At 36.8% G+C, this 24,876-nt stretch overlaps 1 protein-coding gene across 5 annotated transcripts in view; it reads left to right on the top strand.

Moving 5' to 3' along the window:
* Positions 1-24,876, top strand: part of LOC306995452 (serine/threonine-protein kinase PAK 3) — a 42,447-nt gene that overhangs the window by 2,620 nt on the left and 14,951 nt on the right. For 2 of the 5 annotated variants that reach the window (XM_079607063.1, XM_079607066.1), the window contains exons 2-6: positions 20,273-20,329; positions 20,859-21,049; positions 21,749-21,849; positions 22,595-22,748; positions 23,624-23,661. In XM_079607063.1, the coding sequence (XP_079463189.1) occupies positions 20,881-21,049; positions 21,749-21,849; positions 22,595-22,748; positions 23,624-23,661 (462 nt within the window). In that variant the 5' untranslated portion in view covers positions 20,273-20,329; positions 20,859-20,880. Of the gene's footprint in view, positions 1-2,536; positions 2,579-20,272; positions 20,330-20,858; positions 21,050-21,748; positions 21,850-22,594; positions 22,749-23,623; positions 23,662-24,876 lie in introns of those variants that run through there. The other 3 variants (XM_079607062.1, XM_079607065.1, XM_079607064.1) reach the window with 2 other exon arrangements.

The raw sequence follows: 24,876 nt of genomic DNA on the forward strand, positions 1-24,876 counted from the left end.
TTTTTACTGTTGATATCCCTTTTACTTTTTCCAATATTGTAAGCCTGGCAGTCAGAGGCGCTGGCGATCTGGCCCTATTAGCCCAAGCCATAAGCTATCCTTGACTGTTAGAGCACTGCATCACTCATTCATAGGCCCCTCAACTGATTAAAAACCCACAGCAGGGTCCTGATGAGATAGCTGTTGTTTTCACAGCATAGATTTTAAAATGTGTAAACATTTTTCAGACATCAGGACGCGGTGTTGCTGGAGCCTAACCCAGCATCTCAGGCCAAGGGCAGGAAAACACCCTGGATGGCTGTCCATCACATGACAGACACACACAGACACACACAGACACACACAGACACACACACACACACACAGACACACACACACACACACACACACACACACACACACACACACACACACACACACACACACACACACACACACACACACACACACACACACACTAACTAGCTCATATGCACCACCAGTTCATACTACAGCCATTTAAAGTTAAATGTAAACCTGATGCAAACCACAATCTTAGGTGGTATGAAATTTTTTGAAATGCTTTTTCAATTAGTTTTTTCAATAATCAGATACTGAACTATATGGCTTTTGCTTTATTGTGCATAGTGTTTATTTGTGATGCTGTATGTTTTAAAGTACATTTTTCTTCTTCTGTGATTTAAGGTTTAAACTTTAGTGGAGCTCTTGCTCTTCATATTTCTTTGTAGCCGTATGGAGTGTGTATGTGTCTCTAGTAATGTAGCAAAGGTCAAGGTTTATTGGACTGGGGATTTTGTGGATAGATTGGGCTGTGGATACCGGAGGCAAATATTTAGAATGTGCAGAGTGAGTGATGGGGCTAAAGTGTGTGTGTGTTTGTGTGTGTCAAATGTGAATATGTGTGTTGGGGGATTTTCCGAATAGGAGTTTCTTTTGGGGTACTACAGGCTAAGTGTTTCAGCAGCTTGTGAATGTTTGCGTTAGCATATATAAATCCGCTGTCTGTGAGAATTGGTGGGATGGGGTCATCTGTTATGTTGTGAATAAAAAGCATGTTGTTTGTCTTGTCATATGCATATGTGCATACATGTGTATGTAAAGAGTCTCACTTCTGCTTGGCTCCATTAAAAAAAGGCGTAGGGGTGGGCGATATATTTAATAATATAAAAAGGCCTAATTTTATTTTATAACAAAATATATACACACACACACACATATTATATATATTTGAAATCGGTCTTATCATAAATAACAAAGATGCAAAAAACAAACAATAGAACAAATACAATACACACTATCTTATTTATTTTCTACACAAACGCTGGGTTGAGTCTGTTGGGTAAATTTTTGGGCAGTTTGTTCCCCCAGTATTAGGTAGTTTTTGTGTTACCCAGCTGTTGGGTTAACGGCTGGGTCTATCTCACTGACAGAAACAATACACCCCTCCCCCACCCTCCGACTTAACAACCCAGCAGCGGCCTTACTACACCTCAGCTGTTGAGTTACAGAGCGCAGGCTTTATGGGAAAGAGCCGGAAAGAGCAGTTCTCATCACAGCCCAAACATTCATCTGTGAAATATAAGTGTCTGGACTCTGGATTATGCTTTGTTTTCATTGTGTTTTTTGTTCCTGTCTTGACCTAGTTACTATTCTGTGTCAGTTTCATTCAGTTCACCTGTTGTTCATTTATTAGCTCATTAGTTCCTCGTTTGTTCTTGTATACTCCGTTTGCTTCAGCTCTTTGTCCTGTCTCGTTAATGGAAGTGGTTGTATTTTCCCTTTTCTCCTGTGTTTGCTCTGCGTGGATTTATTAAAAATTGTTATTCTGAATTCTCCTCTGTCTTCGCACACTTTGTACAGCTGCACGTGACAATAAGGTTTGTATACTTTTTATTTAATCTAAAAGTATTTACTGTGTTGTAAATCTTATTTTACGTAACACAAGTTATAGGGACGAGATATCAGTCAGCTGAACATGTCAGTTGTGATGTAAACACCTTTTTCCTTGTATAAAATAAACTGATTTTATTTGTTATAATACTGAATCTAATTACTTTGGATGTTAAAATATGTTCTCAGAACTCTGTACTGCATGTTCGCTTGGGCAGGTTATAAGGAGTCGGGCTCAGATTTCGGCAAATCGCTTGCACAGCACCATTTTTGTGGAAAAAGAATAACAGCGAATCGTTGATTACACTTGAAATAAAATGTTACTTTTAACTGTTGAATGCTTAGGCTATTTATAAAATGTTTGTTAAAGAAGTGTAGTAGTAAACTACTAAATGTAGTTTATTTTGTGTAGGCCTAAATGTATAAAATATGCCAGTTAGAACTGTATTAATCCAAAGCAAAGGTTGTGTAGTACAACATTTTAAAGGATTTAAGTTCATCTGGAAATATTAACCCATGTATGAGGTAAACTAAAAAAAGAACCCAGTATTCATGTAAACTAGCGTAAATCAACCCATTACACTGGGTTAAATTAACAACCATCCATCCATCCATTTTCCAAACCGCTTATCCTCTACAGGGTTGCGGGGATGCTGGAGCCACAGAAGGGGGACACCCTGGACAGATGGTCAGTCCATCACAGGGCACACACACACACACACACCATTTGGTCTGGATCAGCGTCTCCAGATCACAGACGCTGCAGCAATACATACATACAACTATTAAACTATTTAATGAATCTTTTAAAATGTCATCAAATTAAATTTAAACAATTAATAATTTCATTTGTTGGCAGCAGCAGCGGTTTAGACATTAAAACATTTACAAAAAACTGTGATATTCCTAAAAATGTTTTAATAAATTGTTATTAATACTTTGTAAATACATTCTACAGTAATGTATATCCGTTCTAATTTCTTCAAATTAAACCAAACTTTTACTTTGGCGGGTTGTAGTGCAGACCTTCAAGTATTTCAAATCAAATCAATATTATCAAATCAAATGGTGAATGCTTGTGAAGTGAAATCTTAGAGCAGCTCTGGAGATGAAGTTCATGTGGAGTGTCCTCATGTGAGACGGTAGATGCTGAAAACATCACAAGCGTCATGCTTACTTGAATATGTGTGGACTAGTAGACGAAACAGCACCGCTCATATTCAGACTTCATATTGAAATTGCATTCTTTTTGTGGTTTAATATTCACAGACACTAGTCCAGGCCGGTGTTCAAACTCGGTCCTTGAGGACCATTGTCCTGCAGAGTTTAGCCTCAACTTGGCTCAACACATCTGTTACGTTATGATACCGGTCTCATTTTCCCCGTTTTGTGTTTAACGACTTTTGTTTCTTTCCTTAGTTTTCTGTGACTGGTTGTAGTCCCTTGTAGTTATTTTTTTTGTTCATTGGTTTCTAGGGATGGCCCGATACCACTTTTTCCAGGCCGAGTCCGATACCGATACTTTCATTTTTGGTACTCGCCGATACGGTAACCGATACTTGTATTTTTATTTTCAATTAATTTAATTCATGCATTTGTCATTTTTAAATGTACTGGTAGAGAAACCAAAAGAATGTCAAATCATATTTGTTTATTAAATGTAAACTTAATTTGTTCATCAAATATATTTAATGCACTGCATATTCATTACTGTATAAATTAAATATAGATGGATCTTTTTGTGAAGTTACAAAAAAAGGTAGCCTATTTAGTCAAGAGTTAATCCTTTGTCTGGTTAACATTAAAACACAGCAGCAGATTAATTCAACTGCTGCCCCTTTAAGACCGAACGCACGGACCCCATTTGAATTATACTGTCTACGTTCACTTGACATATAATATACTTTGTTTACTAGGATACTCGCCAAGACGGGCGTTTTTACATAGTTTTGTGTGAATTCATCCGTACAAGCGCAATAGTGAAATAATTCCACTCAGTGTTCGCGCGCTGTCTGAGGCGATGGTTTTCGGGGCGCGCGCTTTGGATGTTTGAAGTTCATGTAACTTCTTGACCTGCAAATGTCCTGTAATAATGTCGTTAAACATAAAGAAGGTAACAGTTCATGTTTTACTTACATATACGATTTAGTTTTAATCCAAATATACGTGCCGAGTGAACGATCAGCAATCCAGAGCATTCAACAGAAGTGCGCTCTCTCTCTCTCTCTCTCTCTCTCTCTCTCTCTCTCTCTCTCTCTCTCTCTCTCTCTCTCTCTCTCTCTCTGGTCAGTTAATGTTAATAATAAGCTACACGCCTCGTTTTACTTTCTTTGCCATTGATATCCGACTGAACTACAAACTTTCCACTGACGTCTGATGCGCTCGACCAGCTCGATCCACTGCGCGTTTTTCTCTTATCAGCTCGCGCACCACAGCTATATAGGCGTTACTATATTTTGTTTAATATTTCACTAATATGATACATTTACTTCATAGACAGCTTTGTATCCCCATTATACTTTCTGTTGTCAGTGCTTCTTTGTCTGGACACAAACTGTACACGCTGCTTGGTATCGGTTGTTGGTATCGGGGCGTTTTTACGAGTACGAGTACAAGTACATGAGCTCAGTATCGGGCCGATACCCGATACTGGTATCGGTATCGGGCCATCCCTATTGGTTTCCCTTTATTGTATCCCCAGGTGTGTCTTGTTTCCTTGTTATCTTGTTAGCTCCTCTGTGTATAATAAGCCCCAAAACCCCTCATGGAAAAAAAACAGTCAAATTTATCTGTTACAATGTAGTTCATCAGAATCAACTAAATACTGGATTTTCAAAAGTTCACAGCTCCATTGTTGCAGTAAACTTGTAACATTCTTGAACTAATAACTTATTAGATGCTAGTCTGGTAGCGTAGGCACATCGACTTTACATTTTCACACCCCTAAACATGATGCTGAACAAAACAAACTGTGATTGGTTGCTTGTCATGTCAGACAGACGGCCTCTGGGCGGTCCTTGGCCAATGAAAGCTGTGATGGAGTCCAGACCTTCTGCCGTCAGTCTGGCTACGTGAGACTACAATGTCATACATTAGGCTGCTGCCACTTTAATACCAAGTGCACTGATCTAATATACTGACACTTTTTACTTTCACTTAAGACATTACAGACTGCGTTGAATATTCTCCAAGAAGAGCATTTTGACAATTATTTGAAAGTTCAAGTGCAACAAGTTGTGAAGAAAAAAAACTTGATTCAAATTTGAATTTGTAGCCAGATAAAGGCAACCCTATCTTTGGACTTGGCCTCAGGCTTGGGTACTTCCTGTTATACAGTGTTTGCTTTCAGTCATTTGTATTTGTTTAAATGTACCGGTTCTCCGAATAGTATTTAAGAAGCATTGTAATTTTGTGAAAGTGTGTAATGTAAAGCAGTCTTAATGATTTGCCTTAACTTTGTGCTGAGTGTCTGAGGATTGGCTAACCAAGTTGCAACTAACTTACCTTGCAGTTTTTTTTAGATACTTTTATAATAAAGTAGCTTTTACAGCAAGTAGTTTAGTGGTGTTGCATGACATAACGCTACATTGCTATTTTTGTTACTGTTGTGCAATGCTTGCAGCTTTATAGCTGAGCGATTTGAGATGCTAATTAAATATGCCTGCCTAAGTGTACACTGGCTCTCTCTTATAGGAAACAATGGGTTATCTGAGACATTTTAGTGTATCAGTTTGGTAGTGTTATTGCAAGTAAAATACAACTCTGACGTCTGTGCTAGTCTGCTAGAACACAAATCTGAATAAGAGTAGCTTGATTAATTTGTATCTGGTACAGTTTTAAAGTGGTTTCCCCAACTTATATGCTATTCATTATTCATAGCATTTGTAAATTGGACTCATGTGGATTTATAATCTTTTCTTACACCAGTGGATAATATTGCTCAAGCTGCAGTTTTGTTATCTGCCTCTTTAAATGCTCAAACTCATGAATTAAGAAATACAATTTTCCTTGATCTGTTGACATAAGAGGTCATTGTACTATAAAAATATCCTGTAAGTTTTAGAATTAAATTTCCCTGTTAGTCCAAAAACAGCTTTTATAGAAACAAAGCTCTCAAAATGACTTGTCTCAGGCTACGTCTTAGGGGTGGGCGATATGGCAAAAATATCATATCACGATTTTTTTCAGGAAAATCACGATTCACGATTTTATCACGATTCCTTTTCATGTTGGTTTTACTATTTTGCAATTGACTGAGCATCACAGCCAAACTAATGTCCCTATTTTAAAAACAAAGCCTTAGGTAACAAAATATACAATAAAAAAAGAATGGCAGACATTTAGGCCAAAGTGGCGAAGATAAAAAATATTTGTCATTGTCTTTGTTATTAAAAATTAAGAACAAAGATACACATACACAACTTAATATACAAATTAAATAAACAGTGTTTTATTTTTTCAGCTGTAGGTTTATTTAACAGCATTGAAGAAAGTAATTAAATTAACAAATATGAAAATAAAACACAACATCGACTTCACTGTATAAATTTTACATTGATTCCTATTAAAGCTACTATTAAAGTTCTCAGTCAAGAGTGAGTGAGATGCTCTTTGTATTTTGTTGTTTTATTAACAGGGATAGTTCTCCCAAAAATTTAAATTCTCTCAAGCCGCTTTAAACCCGAATAAGTCTCCCTCTTCTGTTAAAAATAAAAGTTATTTGGAGGAATGTGGGTAACCAAACAGTTGATGTACCCCAGTGACTTCCATAATAGTTTTTTCCTATACTATGGTATAGTCAATGGGGACCAGCAACCGCCCGGTTAGCCACACTCCTCAAAATATCTTCTTTTGTGTTCAGCACAAGAAATAAATTAATACAGGTTTGGAACAACATTAGAGAGTGAGTAAATAATGACAGAATTTTTATTTTTGGGTAACTGTCCCTTTAAGGACAAGTGGCAGCATGTTTACTATTAGGGCTACTGTCACTTTAAGATCTGCGCGCAACGAGTCCACATGCATTTGACAAGCAGATTTTTTCTTCATTTTTTCTGTTGTTCTTTCACTTTAGACATAACCAACTTTGTTTATGTAAACCTTGTGTGTATTTGACAGTATTAGCGCAATAAGACTCGAAAGATTACTTAGTTCAGTAACGGGCGCTGTTAGACAGGCTTTTAGTGCATGTGCGCGCGTCGGGTGTTTGCGCTCAGTTAGAACAGCGCATCAGCAGCGAATGACATGTTTAACCGGCAAGGCTTTAAAGCACATGCAAATAATACATTTTTATGAACTACAGTGTCCCGTTCCTCTGCATTTCATGTGGATATACGTCGCGCTGTACAGTATGTTGAGACGGAGGCGCCAGAAATGCAAACTGATAAAATGGACGATCCTACGATATTTCTTCAAAAGCAGATCGTGAAGACATTTTAATCGTCCACGATCAAAAATCGTAATATCGCACACCCCTACTACGTCTACATTAATCCAGATACATTTGTGTTTCTAAACGCTTACTGTCCACACTAGCATTTTCCAAAAGTTTCACATCCACACTGAAACATTGTAAAAATTAACCTTGTTGTGCATGCAAAAAAACTAATAACGCTTACTATGACGTATTATACAGACGGAACAGACATAAAGACATAAAGTTCTCATGCTATTCTTCTAGCAGGATCATTTTATTTGATTATTTATTGTTTTATTTCCTTGTTGCACCCAGCCACCATTTTATGTTTGAGTAAAACACAACTGCCCTCATGTTTTGCTACAGGACAGCAATTGCGAGTACATTTTCTGTCATCTTTGCAGGACTGTGACATGAAGACTGTACAAAGAAACGTATCTTTAGCAACAGTGTAAAGGTGAATAGCACAATACCGGTATAAAGCTGGCAAATTGGTACAATACGAGTCACATGACTAAAAATGCGTCATCGGTTTTGAATACCTTCGTTTTCACAGTCCACGACTTGAAAATTGCGTTAGCATTAATTTGATTAGTTTTGTTGCTATTGCTTAGTCTGTTGCAGATCATTTTATATGTACTCCCTTAACTTTCACTTTACAGAAAACGCAAGGTACTGAATAGACTTAACATGGTGTCAGAGCCTGAGGAAATATGATGCACACAACCGCACACACACACGTGCATGCAAACACAAAGAAATCCTCCCCCCTCATTTCACTGGTCAAATTGTCGCATTTTACGCGCGTGTCTGTCTGTGTGCCTTTGTGAGGTGCTAGGAGGGCCCCAGTTGCTATACTGGATTAGCATAGAGGATTGAGTGCCATCTGGTAACCGCCTGCAGAGAGAAACCGAGGGAGAGACAGGCACTTACAGACTCGCATTCTCTACCTGTCTGCTTCTCAGAGAGTGTACTAGGGCTTTCTCTTCTATTGATTTATTCGTGTGTGTGTGTGTGTGTGACTGTGTGTGTGTGTGTGTGTTTCACTGAGAAAGCAAATTAAGTAGGTTATATGAGTGAAGCCTCTCTCTGTTTCAGTGTGTGTGTGCTGTTTGTTGTCTTCACAGCGAATGGAAGACACATGAGACATGTCACATGTCATATCAAGCATGCTCTGTCTTCACTTCACTCACACAAGTACACTCACTTAATAAAAATAATGATTTGTGTATTTTTCTCTCATGTTTAGATGATCTAGTTTTAAGCATAGTAATTCATTTCTATGATGTGTTTTTATATTTTATATAGAAAGTCTGGTTCTGTAACAAAGATGAAATAAACAAAGAAATCTGTATGTAACCAGCATTTGAAAAGTAAAATCATATAGCTGTTATTATATTTTGTCCTGCAAATGCTTAAATTAAACTGAAAATGATGAGTTATGTGAGTGTGCAGGACTGTGAAGTATGTTGGTTAGTTAGTGAGATGAGATGAGTAATATTAGCCTAGCCAGTGTTAGTATGGGGTTAATGAAAGAGCAGGTTCCATCTGTTACTATGTGAGGTCATATGTGTGCCAATTTTTGTTTTTATTTGCATATTCATTTTTGTCCATCAGGGTGAGAGAATGTGTGTAGTAGATGAAACCTATTGTGGAAGGTTTTCATTAGCCTAAGGCTGATTTAGCTTTTGCAAACCTATTTACTGGCATAGTGTGTGTTAGTATTGCATCCATCTCTGCAGGGAGTCAGACACACACTGACCCTCAGCCATCAATACTGTCTGCCTAAACACATTTGGCCAACTTTGATTTTTCTGCTAATATTTTGCCCTATATATGTATCCTGTTTTAAATGTTTTGCATACACTCTTAGAAGAAAAGGTTCTATAAAATCTACTATATTCAGATTTTTCCTTTTTATCATTTGTTTTACTTAAGAAATCTGTCACATTATAACCAAAATTACAGAGGATGGAACTTACTGGTCCCTTAAAATATATGATGAAAATTTACCAACAACAGTTACTACAGTTGTTTTTAATATTGTGAAACCATAATAATAAAACCAAATGTACTATTAGATAAATTCTGTCTGTGGCTACTGCCAAGTTACCGCATGTCAGATTTACCAAAGAGGAGATTTTGGTAAAGATGTGGTGAAAAAAGCAGCTTAACTCAACCTAGTAGCCAATGGTTGTACTTGACAAGCCTTATCCTAACAGCAACTCAGTATTTGTTTAATCTTAATTCTGGGTGGGATGCACAGTAGCTTACATTTTAGTTTTAATCACTGAAATAACTGTCTACGGACTTAAGGATATATATATATATATATATATATATATATATATATATATTATATATTATATATTTATTTGGTATGGATCCATTTCAAGGGGTTCCATAGTTCTATAGTGGGATCTCTGCAATATTATTTATTGACTGTTTAGTGCTAACAATGTTGTTTGTCATATCATCCTGGAAAAGATTTCTAAGAATTGTTCCTTGTTTTGATTAAGATTACAATTTTGTCTTTTTTAGTCAAAGCACTTTCTAGATATGTGACCCGTGCTGGCAAAATGCAATGAGCAAACTTAAATTTAAAACAACTTAAAAATGATATTTGTTGAAATCAGACAAGTCGATAGTCAGCAAAGTAAATTTTGAGAAAAATCATCAAGTTTTCTGAAGGTTCCAAAACAAAATCACAGAACAACCATACCTTAAAATCCCTGGTTATACCACCACATTTGGCACGCACCAAGTCAAAACAAATATCTATAGGAAATAGATTTAAATAGATATATTTCATAGGTGTGGTTTGGGCGTAACGTGAACATAATACAGTTGTTTGATTAAACCAAATTTTTTTTCTCCTACAGTTAACCAAACATTCAGCTAAGACATAACAGATAATGTTTACGTGAATACTCCCCAAAACAGATATTTTAATTCTGTGTATGTTTATATCGGGATTGCGCGCTGTCTGAGAGGTGTATTTGTGCGGACGCTTCAGTTCTGTCAGTCAGCACGTAAGAGAATTTTGTTTACATCAGCATGAGTTTGAAAATCACATTTCATTGGTTCAGACTCGTGCCATCGAGAGTTGGAATGCTGCGCTTTAAAACGATACCAAACTTTTGCTGAGGGGAGGCGCCAGTTGTCGAGAAGCGAGCAGAAAACGTGCAAAGAAAGATCTTTTTAGATGTTCAATACTATTTGGAGCATTTGGATCACTAGACGAGGGCTTAATGAAGTCATTTTTGCGTGAACCTCAAATTCGACCAAAATTGGCATTTTTCACTTGTTTTGCCTGTAGCTTGTAATTGGTGTTGCTCGTAATCTATGTTGCTAGTCAATAGATCTAGACACAAGTGATTTTACGAATAACTGGAATTCACAAAGAAATTTCAAATTTATAAATATCATTTTCTCTCTGACATTTACAGGATGTTACTAATTTGTCAGCATTGCTTTAGGTTTCACCTTACCTAGGTTTTCATTCTGGTATGGAAAGGTTTCAAGACAGAAACCTTAAAATCTAGTTTGATATAAAATCTAGTTTTATCAGTTGACAATGACAACAAACTGTGTGAAGCAATGCTGTTAGTCGTAGACAAAGTGGTTATAAAATGGATTGGAATTCACCAAGTGAATCTTTGTGTGTTTATATGTTTTCCAAATCTGTGGCATGTCTTATGAGCAATGCATTACAAAGGGTACCTTTGTTGCTTTCTTTATATTTAAAATGAGGGGAAAGAGGAGAAGATGAATTCGTTCCCTATTCTCAAATAAGCGCGAGAGGAAAAGAGAGAACCATAGGTGGTTCCTCATTTTCTCACTGACCTTCAGAGAAAGGGTAATGACTTTTGAGGCGTCATAAAGGGCTGTCATCTGTCTGGTGGGATGCTGCCGGCTGTATGTTCAGTGTCATCTGGTATATCTGTATATTAAATATACTTGTACGCTCTGGCAGACAGTGCACAATTAAAATGTAAATTAAAATGTCCCATATGAACGTACAGACAGCCTTTTAAATAATCCCTTTTGCAAAGGTAACTTTTAACATGATGATTATGAATGAATGATCAGTAAATAATGAATAAACATTAAAAATACCTTTTTAGTTAAAGAAATTCCAGTTTAATAAAAAAAGTAATTTGGTCTTTTTGTATGGATCAATTTAATTATTATACTGTGTAACATTTGTTTTCACATTGTGTGCTGTCACATTTCTGATTTACATAATGATATAACATATTTAAACTCATTTACTATAAATAATAATCAGCCTATGAATCTGATAAATTTAAATGATTCATAAAAATGCGAATGTTTCTAAAGTTGTACATAAGTAAAAGGGTTTTATAACACATAATTATAACATCTTTTAATGTCTGTTCAATTGTGACAATCGGTTGTGTTTTCAGTTTAGTTTATCGTCATTTCCTGTGTTTGACTCCTGTTTTCTTTCATTCCCATGGTGGGAATTGTATCATTGATTATCACACTTGTTCCTAATGTAGTTTATTAGTTCACTTCACAAGTGTTTACAGTCTCTTTAGTTCATTGTCTGGTTTTGTCTGTGCTCTAACACGCTGTTACATTGCCTGCACTTGTTTGGATTATGCTTTGTTGTTGGGTTATGCTCTTTTGTTTTGTTTAATGAAGAAGACTCTGCATTATATATCTGCTTCGTCTCACCTTGTCTTCCTCCTGACAGAACACCAGACCGTATGATATGGATCTCGCAGCTAAGTTTATAGCCCTCGCCGATGAAGGGCTAACTATATTGGAATATATTAGTTCAGTGCTTGTTTTTGAAATCAAATCTTTATACTGGTGTGGAGCAAATTATTATAATGGTTAAATTATAAATGGTTAAAAGCCATTCTCCGTGTCTGGAGTCCTCATACCCCACGTTGATGTTGTCCACCACGGATAAAGAGCCTGAGCCCACTCTAGTTAATGGAGGTGTGTATTTGTTTCGTTTTGTTGTGAAGGATTAAAACACCAGGGGCCCTATCTTGCACCCAGCGCAATTGACTTTGTACACCGACGCATGTATCATTCCTATTTTTGCACCCGCGCACAGCGGATTTTTCCCTCTACAGACGCACGTCGGTAAATTAGGGAATGAACTTGCGATCGTGGGGGCTGTTCGGTGAAAAGAGGAGGCGTGTTCCGGCGCAAAATTTCCCTGGTGCTATTTTCCAGTTTTAGAAAGCAATTCCGCCACTGACCAGGAAAAACCCAGTCTAAAGTCACTGGCACGTTGCACGTTAGTGATATGGTATTTTAAGGGCGCGTGCTTGGCCGTAATGTAGCGTGTTAACGCGCATACACTTTGATTTTCTAATATAAACAGACGCAGCAGTTTTCATTTTTGCAAATCATACATTATTACAAGGAAAAATATTAACACACGAGGGAAATCATTGTCCGTGAAGATGTGAAAAAAATCTATCTAGATAAAAAAAAAAAATCTAGATTAGACATTTACCCAAATTATACGCCTGTTTAACCGAAGCTAATTTGGGTGGGTTTCTCCCATCATCCCCAATGTCACTTCTCTGTGTTTTACGGCCCTGACGAGAACGTCAGTCTCCTCGGCTGTGAACCGCTACAGGCGTGCGCTGGCAAATCCGCCGTTATAATAGCAATCCGCATTGGAACAAGCGCGCCTGCTCTTAAAGGGAATGTGCAGCCCGATCTCATCCCAAGGCGTCATATACTGACGCTTTTGACAAATCGTCTACATCCAACGCACATGGCACCCTTTAGCGTCAATATGAGACGCAGATATGGGCCAGAAGGCGCCTCCTAGCGGTCTAACCCTAACCCTACCACAGACCTAAACCCAGCCATAACCGAACAAAGCTCTGTGCGTGTCATATTGACGCTAAAGGGTGCCATGTGCGTTGGATGTAGACGATTTGTCAAAAGCGTCAGTATATGACGCCCAAGGATGAGAATGCGTTGGAATGTGAGAGGACGCTCTGATTGGTTTAGTTCACGTTACGCCCAAACCACACCTATGAATAATGAAGCTACTTCAGACCAACCCCTTTTAGATTAGAGTCATTTATCCCGCCGGGAAAATAGCAACAGCGCCTAAGACCCGCCCACAAAGTTACTTGCGCTTTGCGCTTTGACACTTGCGTTTCAGATCGTTAAAATAGGGCCCCAGGTGTGTAAACTTATGTGTCTCCCTCGTCTACTTGTGATCCGTCGACCAAAACGCATCTCAAAACCAGGTGTAAACAGGGCCATAGGTGGTGATGGTGGCATTGAACTACTGTAACAGTGATTTATAGTTGATGACCACAAGATCATACAAGTATATTTTTTTTGGTAGAATGCTAGTTGGTGTTCCCCCAATCAGTGAGGCGATTTCAAGCCACGTCAAAACAATTGACCAAAAGACATTTGATTAGAGCTTCTCCAACATCCCATCTATTACTGCATCTGTTGTTGGAAGTTTTTGAGATGTTATCAGCATTAGAGGGGCTGATCTCTATCTCTCTCTCTCTCTCTGAGCTAGCGGCCCAAATCTGTGTGTAGTTCATATGTAGCAGCGACAGTCTTTTCTGTTGGGAGGGTTAAATATGGCCGCTGTAGTGATTCCTTATCCCCGACTGTAGCATTAAAACTCTGACCTATTTAAAGCTGAGCACAGACCAGCAAAGAGAGAATATGAGAGAGATTCTGTGCATCTCTCATCTCTCCCTTGATGCATTAGTCTTTCCTCTCTGTAATATACTATTGAGGAAAATGAGCAATACGGAGACCACAGTGATCTGAAAAGAAATGTAATAAACCATAAAAAAAACTTCAATTATATGCACATTAGCGGTTTAAAAATCTATGAGCTGCACTGCTGCCCATTGCCTACATACAGATGCTTAACTGAAACAAAACCTCAGAAGTGCTTTTAAAATGTTGTACATAGTCAGCAAATCTACACATCAAATAGAAGACTGATAGTTTGGTGTTATCACATTGTTAGCTTAGCAATATGCTGTTCGATGGGCATTGAATTGTGGGATACAGTCTCTCACACAGTGTGTTCTCCTTGTCTATTGCACATTGTGGAAAATCTAGATGTTTGCTCAAGGTACCAAATTTGGATGATACACACACTCCAGAAATACTACTATAGTATGCAACCATCTGATCAAAGATGAATGGTTTCCTCCGTGTCCAGTTTAATTTTAATGACTTCTGCAGCGACTGTCTTATTCCTTCATATGTCTCCTGCTGCCATGTAATGTCTCATAAGCTCCTACTAGGCATGTTTTCCAAAGTAACGGACAATATAATGCTGTCATATTCAGTTTTTGTTTAACTGGCTGTCATGAATAGTTTGAGAGATGCCCGTCATTGAAAAAAGTGAAGTTTTGTTTTTTGACAAGACTAAAGTTAATGTTGTTGTTGAGAAATGTATAATCATCAACAATTGTTACATAATTGTGTTCAGCTCAGCTTAGTCAGCTAAGGATGATACCATATACCTTAGTTAGGCACCATATTGATTTTCACATGGATGAAAACGAGGCTGTGAGGGATAGATTTACAGTTTTTTTTAGATGGCACGTATGGTTTAAAGCTAAGAGATCACATAATTTTCACAATTCACAACTTTCAAAACAGTTTTTTTGTATTTATTCTTCATCAGCTGGAAAAAAGTAATTCTGAAATTGATTCCAGCGATATAGTTTCTCTGTGGCGTTGTGGTGTGCTATTCTTTTGGAAAGCCTATATCTTTAACATTCTAGTTATCGTCCTTGGTGTGAGTGGGCCGTTAGTCTCTGTTTGGTAGCACTTTATTTTACATTCCTGTTCTGCATGTACAGATTTACTTATTATAGTAATTGCAATAACTGGATAATAACCCTGAACCCACCCTAAACCCAACCTTAACCTATGTATGTACCTTATATTACCCTGTACTTTCTTAGGTAAGTACATGTACTGTAAATAAAGTGAAACCTTCTGTTTTATCTGAGCTCCACCAGATGAGGCATGCTACATGAATTTTGATTTCTGTTCCAGGGACTTTTTTTTTTTTTCAGTGGGAGGATTGCATTTAATGATTTTACTTAAAAAAAAAAGTCACATATTAATACATATTTTCTGCTTTATTTGTATTGTGTGGTAAACATTTCTAAAAGCAAAAAGGTTCTCAAAGCATGCCCTGTTGTGGATAAAGTCATGGGGTTGCTTGCAAACACTCTACTTTCTGGCCGTATTATTGAATAAAATGAGGGACGGAAGACAGTGATCAGACTTCTGAACAAGTTATTATTGCTCTTTCTCGTTATATTATTAATATTACTTTTTATTTAATGTCCTATATTTTATATTTGTTTAAATTTGTGTGCTTTTGCGCTATATTTTCAATGTGGCACTGTTTTACTTGAATGCAGCAATGCTAAAAATGCTTTGGCAATATTAATGTAAAAATATTTATCATGCCAAAACTTTAAAACCGAAACCAGGAGAGCGAGAGAGATAGTGAGAGGTGGGGGTTGTCAATAAGGGATGTTTCTTTTTTTTTAATCACTATCTTTGGTTTTGTTTTGTTTGCCACTAGTGGACAATTCCTGAAGGCGGAGTTAAATAAATCAGCATAGTTTGAGATGGCATAATCCAATATGCACTTAACACTTTAATACAATCTTTGTGTGTTGTAAAATGACAGATGATGATGATGACAGTAAAAAGAGTGGTGAGAAACTGTTTAATGTACGTTTGGGTTTATATTTGTGTGTGCTGGGTGTGATTTATGGCTCTCACAGGGAATTGTCATTCTGTGTGTGAGACCTCCGGTTTGGCCAGAAAAACGACAGTTAAAGAGTGAGCACCACACCTTACTGCACAGCAGAGGAAAATACACACAAACCAACTCCATGCATGAATGAACTCATTGCTGTTGAAGAGTTTCTCATGCTCTATTGTCATTTGTTAAATTCAAATCAGTCAATCAATCAATACACTGTCAAATCAATCAATAACTATCGAAGGTCAGTAGGTACGAATGGATAGGATATCTGTGTATTGCATTGAGCCCCTTATTGCTTTTTCAACAAAATAAAAGGCAGTGATGTGGCCTGGTGGACGATTCATGTGCTCTTATTAATTTCTTTTTGACATTATTGTGGAATTTAAATCCAGTTTGTCATTTTATGATCCAGCCTTCCTAAATATTACAAAATTCAACATTTCTCTCAGGTGAATGGACCACAGATTAAAATTTTAAAATGACTTCCACTACAAAGTACTATTATTATTATTACTATATAAAATTGGATATATTGGATTCTGATGGTCTGTGACTATCAAAAAACAGGCATGTTGATGTCACTTGACTTGGTGAGCAATCTATATAGTACAACACATTTTGCTAGCAAGTTTCATTCTTCATTCATTTTATGCTTCTGTTTTCTGCTTTATAACGGAGCAGCATAATGACTTCAGCAGAATAACTTCTCACATGTTGTATTTTGTTTATGCTTGTGGTCAATTTTAGTATATCAAGTTAACACCATGTATGCTACTGGCTGTAAAGCTGCTGCTATTAGTTCAAAACATCACTACCCTTATAAAACAAATACAAGTACGTTTATGGTAACATGCTTCAGTGCTATCAAATGAAATACATGGTGGTTTGATATACCATGCACCTTAGTGAAGAGCACTACCCATAATCTTGAAGAGCTATCAACTAGGGATCGTTCAGTCTGAAAAGATGTTAACATGGCTTTAGGGGCTTTCACACCGGAGGAACCTTTTCATAGTTACTAGAACTATTGGCAGAAGTATCCGGATGTTGGCGCGTTCGCACCGCAGGAACTAGTATCGATTTCCGTTCTAGGAACTCCTTTTGGAGGAACTAATTTAGCTTCAGAGTAGGGTCTAAACCAGCACTATAGGAACTATCCATGACGCTAGTGTACGCGGATTAGCCGAACGCACATGAAACACCAGCACCCGCCATTTTTTAAAAAGGCTGTGCAAACACACAGAATAGCCTATAACCTATATATTTACTCCACAAACTAACTCTACGAACATGGAAAAGTGATAGATGGGCCTCTCTACGCTGAGAAGACAATCCAATGCAACTTTTGTTTTGAGGGGACCAAGAGAAACATGATTATTCTGCTCAGCTAGCCGGACATCAACCACACGGCATACGCTAATACATTTGCATACTGTCTTTCTATGTATAACAGTTCTATTCAATAACGTATTAGACAGGACTGTTACCGATCGTAAACTAATGCACACAGAGAATGCGAGCACTGTGTTTTAAGGCTCTGGCGTTTCTCAGCGGCATCAAAATAAAGGTCCACTACGCCGTCAAAATAAAAGTCACAACAACGAGTGCGGCTTACTTCACTTCAGAGTTCCTACTGGCGGTGCGAATGCAGGAAAACGTTCCTAGGGGAACCATTAGTTCCCAGGGAACCATTCTGATGGCTAGTTCCTAGAACTAAGTTCCTAGAACTATCCGGTGCATAAGCCCCTATCGGCATCATGAAGTGGGAAGAACCGCAATCACCCTTTAATGCCCAGTACACATTGTACGATTTTGGGCTGTCCCAGACAAAAGATGAAAAAATTGTGGCGAACTCTTTCTTTTGTTTGATTTTGCAGTTGGCTGTGGCAGATAGAAATTTGCATATACACAGAACAGTTGTGGTCTTTGCTTGCTTGCTATATGATGAAATAAATTGTTTATCTCTATTTTTTCCAAATGCCGATATTGTGGCACAAGGTTGTAGGCTTTGCCCAGGGTTTGTACATATTTGAATGTGGAATGGGGAAATTGGAAATAGGGAAATAGGGAAATTGGAAAAACAAACCAACAAAGTTTGTTACTAGAATGTGTACTGTACATACACTGCACAGGCTTATGGACGTCATTTCTGATGTATGCTTTCATAATGGCAAAAATCTATGACATCCACAGGGTCACAGGCTAATTACAATTGATTACTTTGAAAAGATGAAACCGCATGTGTTTGTTTGTGTGAGTGTTTTCCTTCCAGTGAATGTTGGGAATGACTGGTCAGTGTTTGATTAACATTATCTAATTCTTAATTTAATCACTTTCAGGGAAAAAAAGCCTGTCACTTTGCCGGTACCTGTCCTTTTTTTAACCTAAATGGTACCTTTTTAAAAGGGTTCCACCCCAGTGACATATTTTGTATCTTTTTTTGTTTTGTTCTGGGAGTGTTGGAGTAGAGATGCACAAAGAGATTTTCAAAGTTTCTTCTTCACAGGTGATTTTATTTTTCTATAGTATGTTCTGTGTGACTAGTTTTAATGCATAAACAACTATAAGCCATTAGTATCTTTATTTACTGAAGAGTATAAACTCAGGCTCTTTCAAAATTCCTCAAAACTATAAGAATGCATCATAAGCATCTTCTGGCCCTGTCCCAAATGCCGCCCTGGTGTGTTCCTCATTTGATTTCACTCTTTGGTGACCTAATGCTGCATGGGCTGTCAGGTAGTAGTTCGCTCTGGAGCCCTGTATTATAGTGCATAAAAAAATTGCATTGTGTGTGTGCACAGCAGTCACAAAAGTGGCACTCGAGCGCCCTTCTAAATCCAAATATTAAAGGGGTCATGAATTGAGAAATAAAATTATCCCTGTTTTTTTTAAACAAATAATATAAATCTCAGATACATCACATGCTTTTTTTCTGTTCATAGTGTAGCAAAATTGGAGATATAAATAATTAATTAAGAATCATGATCAATTGTAAATATTTGCATCAGCTGTAAAATGTATCGCAAAACTTACATCGCCCAGCAAATATTCAGTGTAATCATCATCTAAGACATGTTATTTCCCTGGCCAGAAAAAAACATGCATTTCTTACTGTTTACAGTACTATTCAGAGCATGTAGCAAGATTGGATAACTTAAGGGACATTAATTTTGTAAGCAGTGAACACTCAACAACCTTGTGTGTGAATGTACACACAAGTTTATTTAGTTTAAAATAGTTAACTATCCTACAGAAAGCACAATGACTAATCTAAATATAAACACATGCAATATCACACGCATGCACAAGTAAACAGAAGAGTGAATGAATGACGCTTAGAAAAAATGCTGGAAATAAAGCTATGGAAATATGGAAATGCAAGAGTCAGTCAATCAATACCTCAGTAAAAAGTCAGTAGCTTATCTTAAAAACCTTTGTTCAGCAAAGGTTTAAGTGTAGTATTGCCTTTAGCTGTTGAATCAGCGTCCAGATGCAGTGTAATGAAAGTTTTAAGGATTTTTCCTGGAGTTGGAGATTCCTGAGTGAGGGAGGTAGTAGTGAAATGTGCCTTTGATTCTTCCACTGCCTTTGATGTTTACAAACGTTGGAAATATTATTCAGACTTGATGATAGAGTGGTTTTCTGGTTGTCTCACTCTGTGTTGGAAGGCTCTTTTACAGAGGTCACACCACTTGAAGGTGGACCAGACAATCCTAAAGTGCCATTTTGTGTAGGAAAAAATATATACATTGAAAATCCTGAAATAAAGCTTATTTGCATAATCAGAGTTGGCTGGCAAACTGAGTATAATTTAAGTTGAGGAAAGTATATAAATCAACAATAAAAAATATAAGAGAGGATTATTGTGATATGAGACATGCTATATATTGGGTTTCATTAATTAATGGTTTGATTATAAGGCATGCATACAACATTATACATTACACAATGCAGTATACAGGCATGTATAATATAAAATAATAATTTAATGTTTTTTTAATGTTGTTTATATGTCTATGTGGTGTTTTAAAAATGCTTTAAGAAAAACCATGTGCAAATTCACGAGTCAACACCATTGCTGAGTATTTTCTCCTTAAAACTGCAGTGAACCAAAGACAGTCTCAAAAATACTGTTTGAAATCGGCAAATCAAATTTTGTAACCTATTCTGTCAATATGCAGGCGGGCTCCAACTATGCTCTGAAGCAGGGGAGTCTCAAGAGAAGCCAGCTTATCCTGGTAAATTTTTCTGTTGATTTGAAAATCGGGTACATTTAGCAATATAGTGGGTTAATTATCTATATGATGTATATTAGTTGTTCAAAGCTTTTCTAAAGCGACTGATTTTTAGAAGGCAGCTGTCTGACTCTGAGATGGCGAACAAGGACATGGTTTTTGTAACATTAGCAACACATTATTAGCTATTTGATAACCCAGTCAAGCAAAAGTTAATCAAATGAATTGCTGTTATGTGTCCGGTTTTGTAGAGATTACTATTCTTTCTGATACATAGACTTGTAGATGACCCTGTATGAGTGAGTGGAGGTGGGGTAATTTGCATATGGATCTGTGTATACTAAATGAAGCAAGGGTGTAGAGTTACATTCAAGCTGTTTTAGGGCATGAATAATGAGTTTTAAAGGATAAACTTGAATGAGTTTTAAGGGATTAACTTTAATGTTTAGAACCTTGTGAAGTGTACCATTTTTTTCAATGATCTTATATCTGAAAAATGGACTTTACAAAAACTTTCTTTCTGTATTTGCAGGCCATAGGGAGTGCAACTAAAGATGTCCGATAGTGTCGATATTGAAGAAAAACCACCTGCCCCCCCCTTGAGAATGAACAGTAGTTCCCGTGACCCTTCCTCAGTACACAGTTCCAAACCACTTCCAATGGCTCCAGAAGAGAAGAACAAGAAAGCCCGTCTCAGGTCCATCTTTCCCGGGGGAGACAAAAGTATGTGCACAATTGTAAACTTTCGTTTTCACTTTTTTTTTGTGGGGGAAAATATGCCAAATGTATCTAAATATGGTAAAATGCTTAAAGCGTCATTAAATTAGCCAAAATATTTAATAAAAACATATAAGGGATGGGTAGAACTTCTATAGAAGAAAATCTACAGTTTCTTGCAGTGTACTGTGGCCGCATATTCTGTGCTGACCTAATAATTTACAATTTTTGGCTAAACTTCAATGAAAGTGTAAAAAGTTATAGAAGTTTCAGTTTACTGTAATGAAAGTGTAAAAAGTTATAGAAGTTTCAGTTACTGTAATTCAAATGTACTGAACTACAAAAAACTTTTTTTATACAAAATATATATTTTACAGAATCATTTTGATCAAAGCAATATGTTTAACCAAGTTGCCTTCCAAATCTGAAGTTAAGATCATAAAAATGTTAGCCCGCTAAAAGGTTTTAAAGCACCATTTCCATGGTAACACGATGTTCAATTTCAAAAGGTTTTTCACAGGATGAATTTTGATTGTTTAATTTTCGAATGATACCTCATATTATCTTGATTACGAAAATATGTGATATGGAAAAAAGGGCAATAATAAAAGTGCGCCAAACGTCCCACTGCCAGGACACTGACATGGTACTGTTTTGATGAGCTGATCTGAAAGGTTTAAAAGGGTTTGTTTTTCTATTCAACAGCCAATAAGAAGAAAGAGAAAGAGCGTCCAGAGATATCCCTGCCCTCTGATTTCGAGCACACTATCCATGTAGGCTTTGACGCAGTAACGGGGGAGTTCACTGTGAGTTCACCCAGTCTCTGGGGTTTTAGGTTTTTCATTTGAGAGTCATTGTTTTCTGTGATGTATGGTTCATGCCAATGGTGTCCTTTTATGACATTTTGCATGTGTGTAGTATGTGTGGATATGGCATGTGTGTTTGTTATAAATAATAGCATTACTTATGAAAATCTGAAACTATATGGAGGATTTTTAGAACAATGCCATAACGCTAATATTGTTTAGTGACAGAATGTGCTGAAATAAATTTGACCCCTCTATATATTTGTCTAACTTCACACACTTTTTAACCTTTGATTGAAAATCATTAAAAATACAACTGGCAAATGCTATATGTAAAATATTTTAGGTCAAATCTAATTCAAATAAATAAAAAAGGGCGGAAAGCTTTTCATGCGTCCTGTGTGAATGGCCCATTAAGATGTAATCAACTTCATGTCTGTCACCAGTGCCATAGATTTTAAAGTATTGTTGCAAATTCATGTATTTATCATACATGCAACTATTGTAATCACAGTATAGAGTTCTGCATAGCCATTTCTGCAACTTTAGTTCAATAGGTTCACAATTTATTTATTTATTTTTTCTATTTGAGGAACCCTGGTTTAGTAATTGCTAATAGTGTCATAAAGTTTGGTTCACGGTTCTTACTTTTTTCCTTTGTGTTTGGCACATGCAAAGTATGTATGATTTACTTATGTTCTTTTTTTTCTTTCTATTTCCAATGCACACATGTACACATAAACAGGGTATTCCAGAGCAATGGGCTCGGTTATTGCAAACCTCTAATATTACGAAGCTGGAACAGAAGAAAAACCCTCAGGCTGTCATAGATGTTCTCAAGTTCTACGACTCCAAAGAGACTGTCAACAACCAGAAATACATGAGCTTCACGTCAGGAGGTGAGGCACGCGCACACACTCAAATAAACATGCAAATACGGTGGCCCTGTAGCGAAGCTTGACAACCCCTCTGGCTACCCCTGTTGCACAAAGCTTTCTGATCGCAATAAAAACTGACTTCTCCTTTTTAGATGTCAATTAATTTTTAGTCCTTAATATTAGCCACTTTATTGGAAAAATATGCTTATAGGGTCTAAGTCGGTGTGGTATCGAAGTGAAGCACTAGTAAATGCGTGTGCCTTACAATACTTTGTTTTAAAGTATATACATAAAGGCTATACATGGTCATGGTTAGATATTCTCATTTTCTGTAGATTTTAAGTAGGCTGGGATTTCTTCTTCTTTTTCCACCCCAATGAAATCCCCGGGCCTTACCTTGAAAAATGTATTGTAATGCCCCTGCATAAATGGGTTATTCTAATGAAATTGTGCCTGTTTTGTGATGTTTAGTAATGTCTCTATAATCTGATTTGCATGTAATTGGCAGGATTAAGTATTATTTTTTAATTAGGACACATTTTTTTAATAGACATTATATGAAATTCAGATTGATTAAAAATACATGAATTATTCTTGGTACAACAAACACCATTAAATTGAAATAAAATGATGTGGTGCAGTAACCCTAAAACTTCTTGGAGTAACAAAGTATGAATATTTGAATTATATGAATACCAAACTTATGACATTTTAGTATAAATAGCACAAATGGCTCGGTTTCTTAAGAGTGGCCGGACTATCCCAAAACAAGTACCTTTAGAATTAGTATTACACAGACTGCAATTGGGATTTGATATTTACTACATTTATATAATTATATTTTAAATTAGGTTGCTTGAGTAAAACTCTGACTAATGGACTTTTTTTGCTTCCAGATAAATCTGCTCATGGTTACATTGCAGCCAATACACTGGTGAGTGTTTTATTGTTTGTTTGTTGTTGTTGCTCTTTTTGTTATTTTGTTTCCCAGTTTGACATTTTATTTCAATTTACTAATTCATCTTCATGAATTAAAAGATTCATGATTCAAGCATCCAGTAATGCCATGTCTGCCCCTCACAAACATAACCGTTAATAACATGGACTAGCTGAATTGCACATTTTCTTTGTAGTTATGTACAGTAACATTATGTATTTTTTGAGCCATTCCTTAGTAAAAGATGAAGGTCCAGATTTACTAACAGCTTGCTCCAGCGCAAACCCTCTTTTGGCGTTAAAAAACTACTGTCAGGATTTGCTAAAGACACGCTGTGAAAAGTTAGTGCTGAAAAGGTGTGGACACGGTTATTTTTGCGGCTGACATTTTTGCATATGCATTTGTAGGAGTTTCCCTTTCAGACGCAAAATGTATGGGAGGAGAGTTTTTAAATTAATCATGCAAGGTGATTTATTAAGGTTTGCGCTCATCAATTCACTATTTTTGAACACCCAAAAAAAAGCATGTCTTAAACCAGATGCTAATTTGCGCTGCTCTTGGTAGTTTGCGTTGGTCATTATGGAAATGATCCGGCTGCGTGTGTGTTCTTTAATTTGCACGTTGTCAGTAGATCACGCTCAGAACGTTTCGCTCCATCAGCGCTTTTATAGGATTGCATCAATCACATACTTGACTGATGCCTCTACCTATATTTTTGAAAAAAAATAAAAATAACAAATGAACACTAGGGACGGTAAACGACTTTTATTTCTTTTAAACAAATTATGATTACACAAGGGCAGACTATCAACGAATGAACACTAAGGGTATGTTTAAACAACAACAATATACTAAAACCAGAAACGTTTTTCTTTTGTGTTTTTCACGTACAGACGACAACATTGTCAAAACGATCCCCGTTCACACGGATCCGTGAAAATGATTAAAAACCCTGTATATTGCTGCCAGGCCAGTAGTTGGCGATGTCACTTTGTAAAGAAACGCTACACGTCTATATACTGTTATACGCATGCGCATGACGTCGCTGTTTTTTACAAATTTGCTTTTTTAGCTGTTTACAGGGAGACTATAATGGTATTGGTTTCAAAAACTTGCACTCTGAAACCTTTTTCAATTTTTATTTTACACCGCTGTCCTGTAAATTAACGGCCAAAACGTATAAAGGGTTTTCCGTCTTTAGTGTAAAATGGT

The sequence above is a fragment of the Phoxinus phoxinus genome, assembly GCF_949152265.1.
Source record: "Phoxinus phoxinus genome assembly, chromosome: 3".
NCBI classification, from domain to species: Eukaryota; Metazoa; Chordata; class Actinopteri; order Cypriniformes; family Leuciscidae; genus Phoxinus; species Phoxinus phoxinus.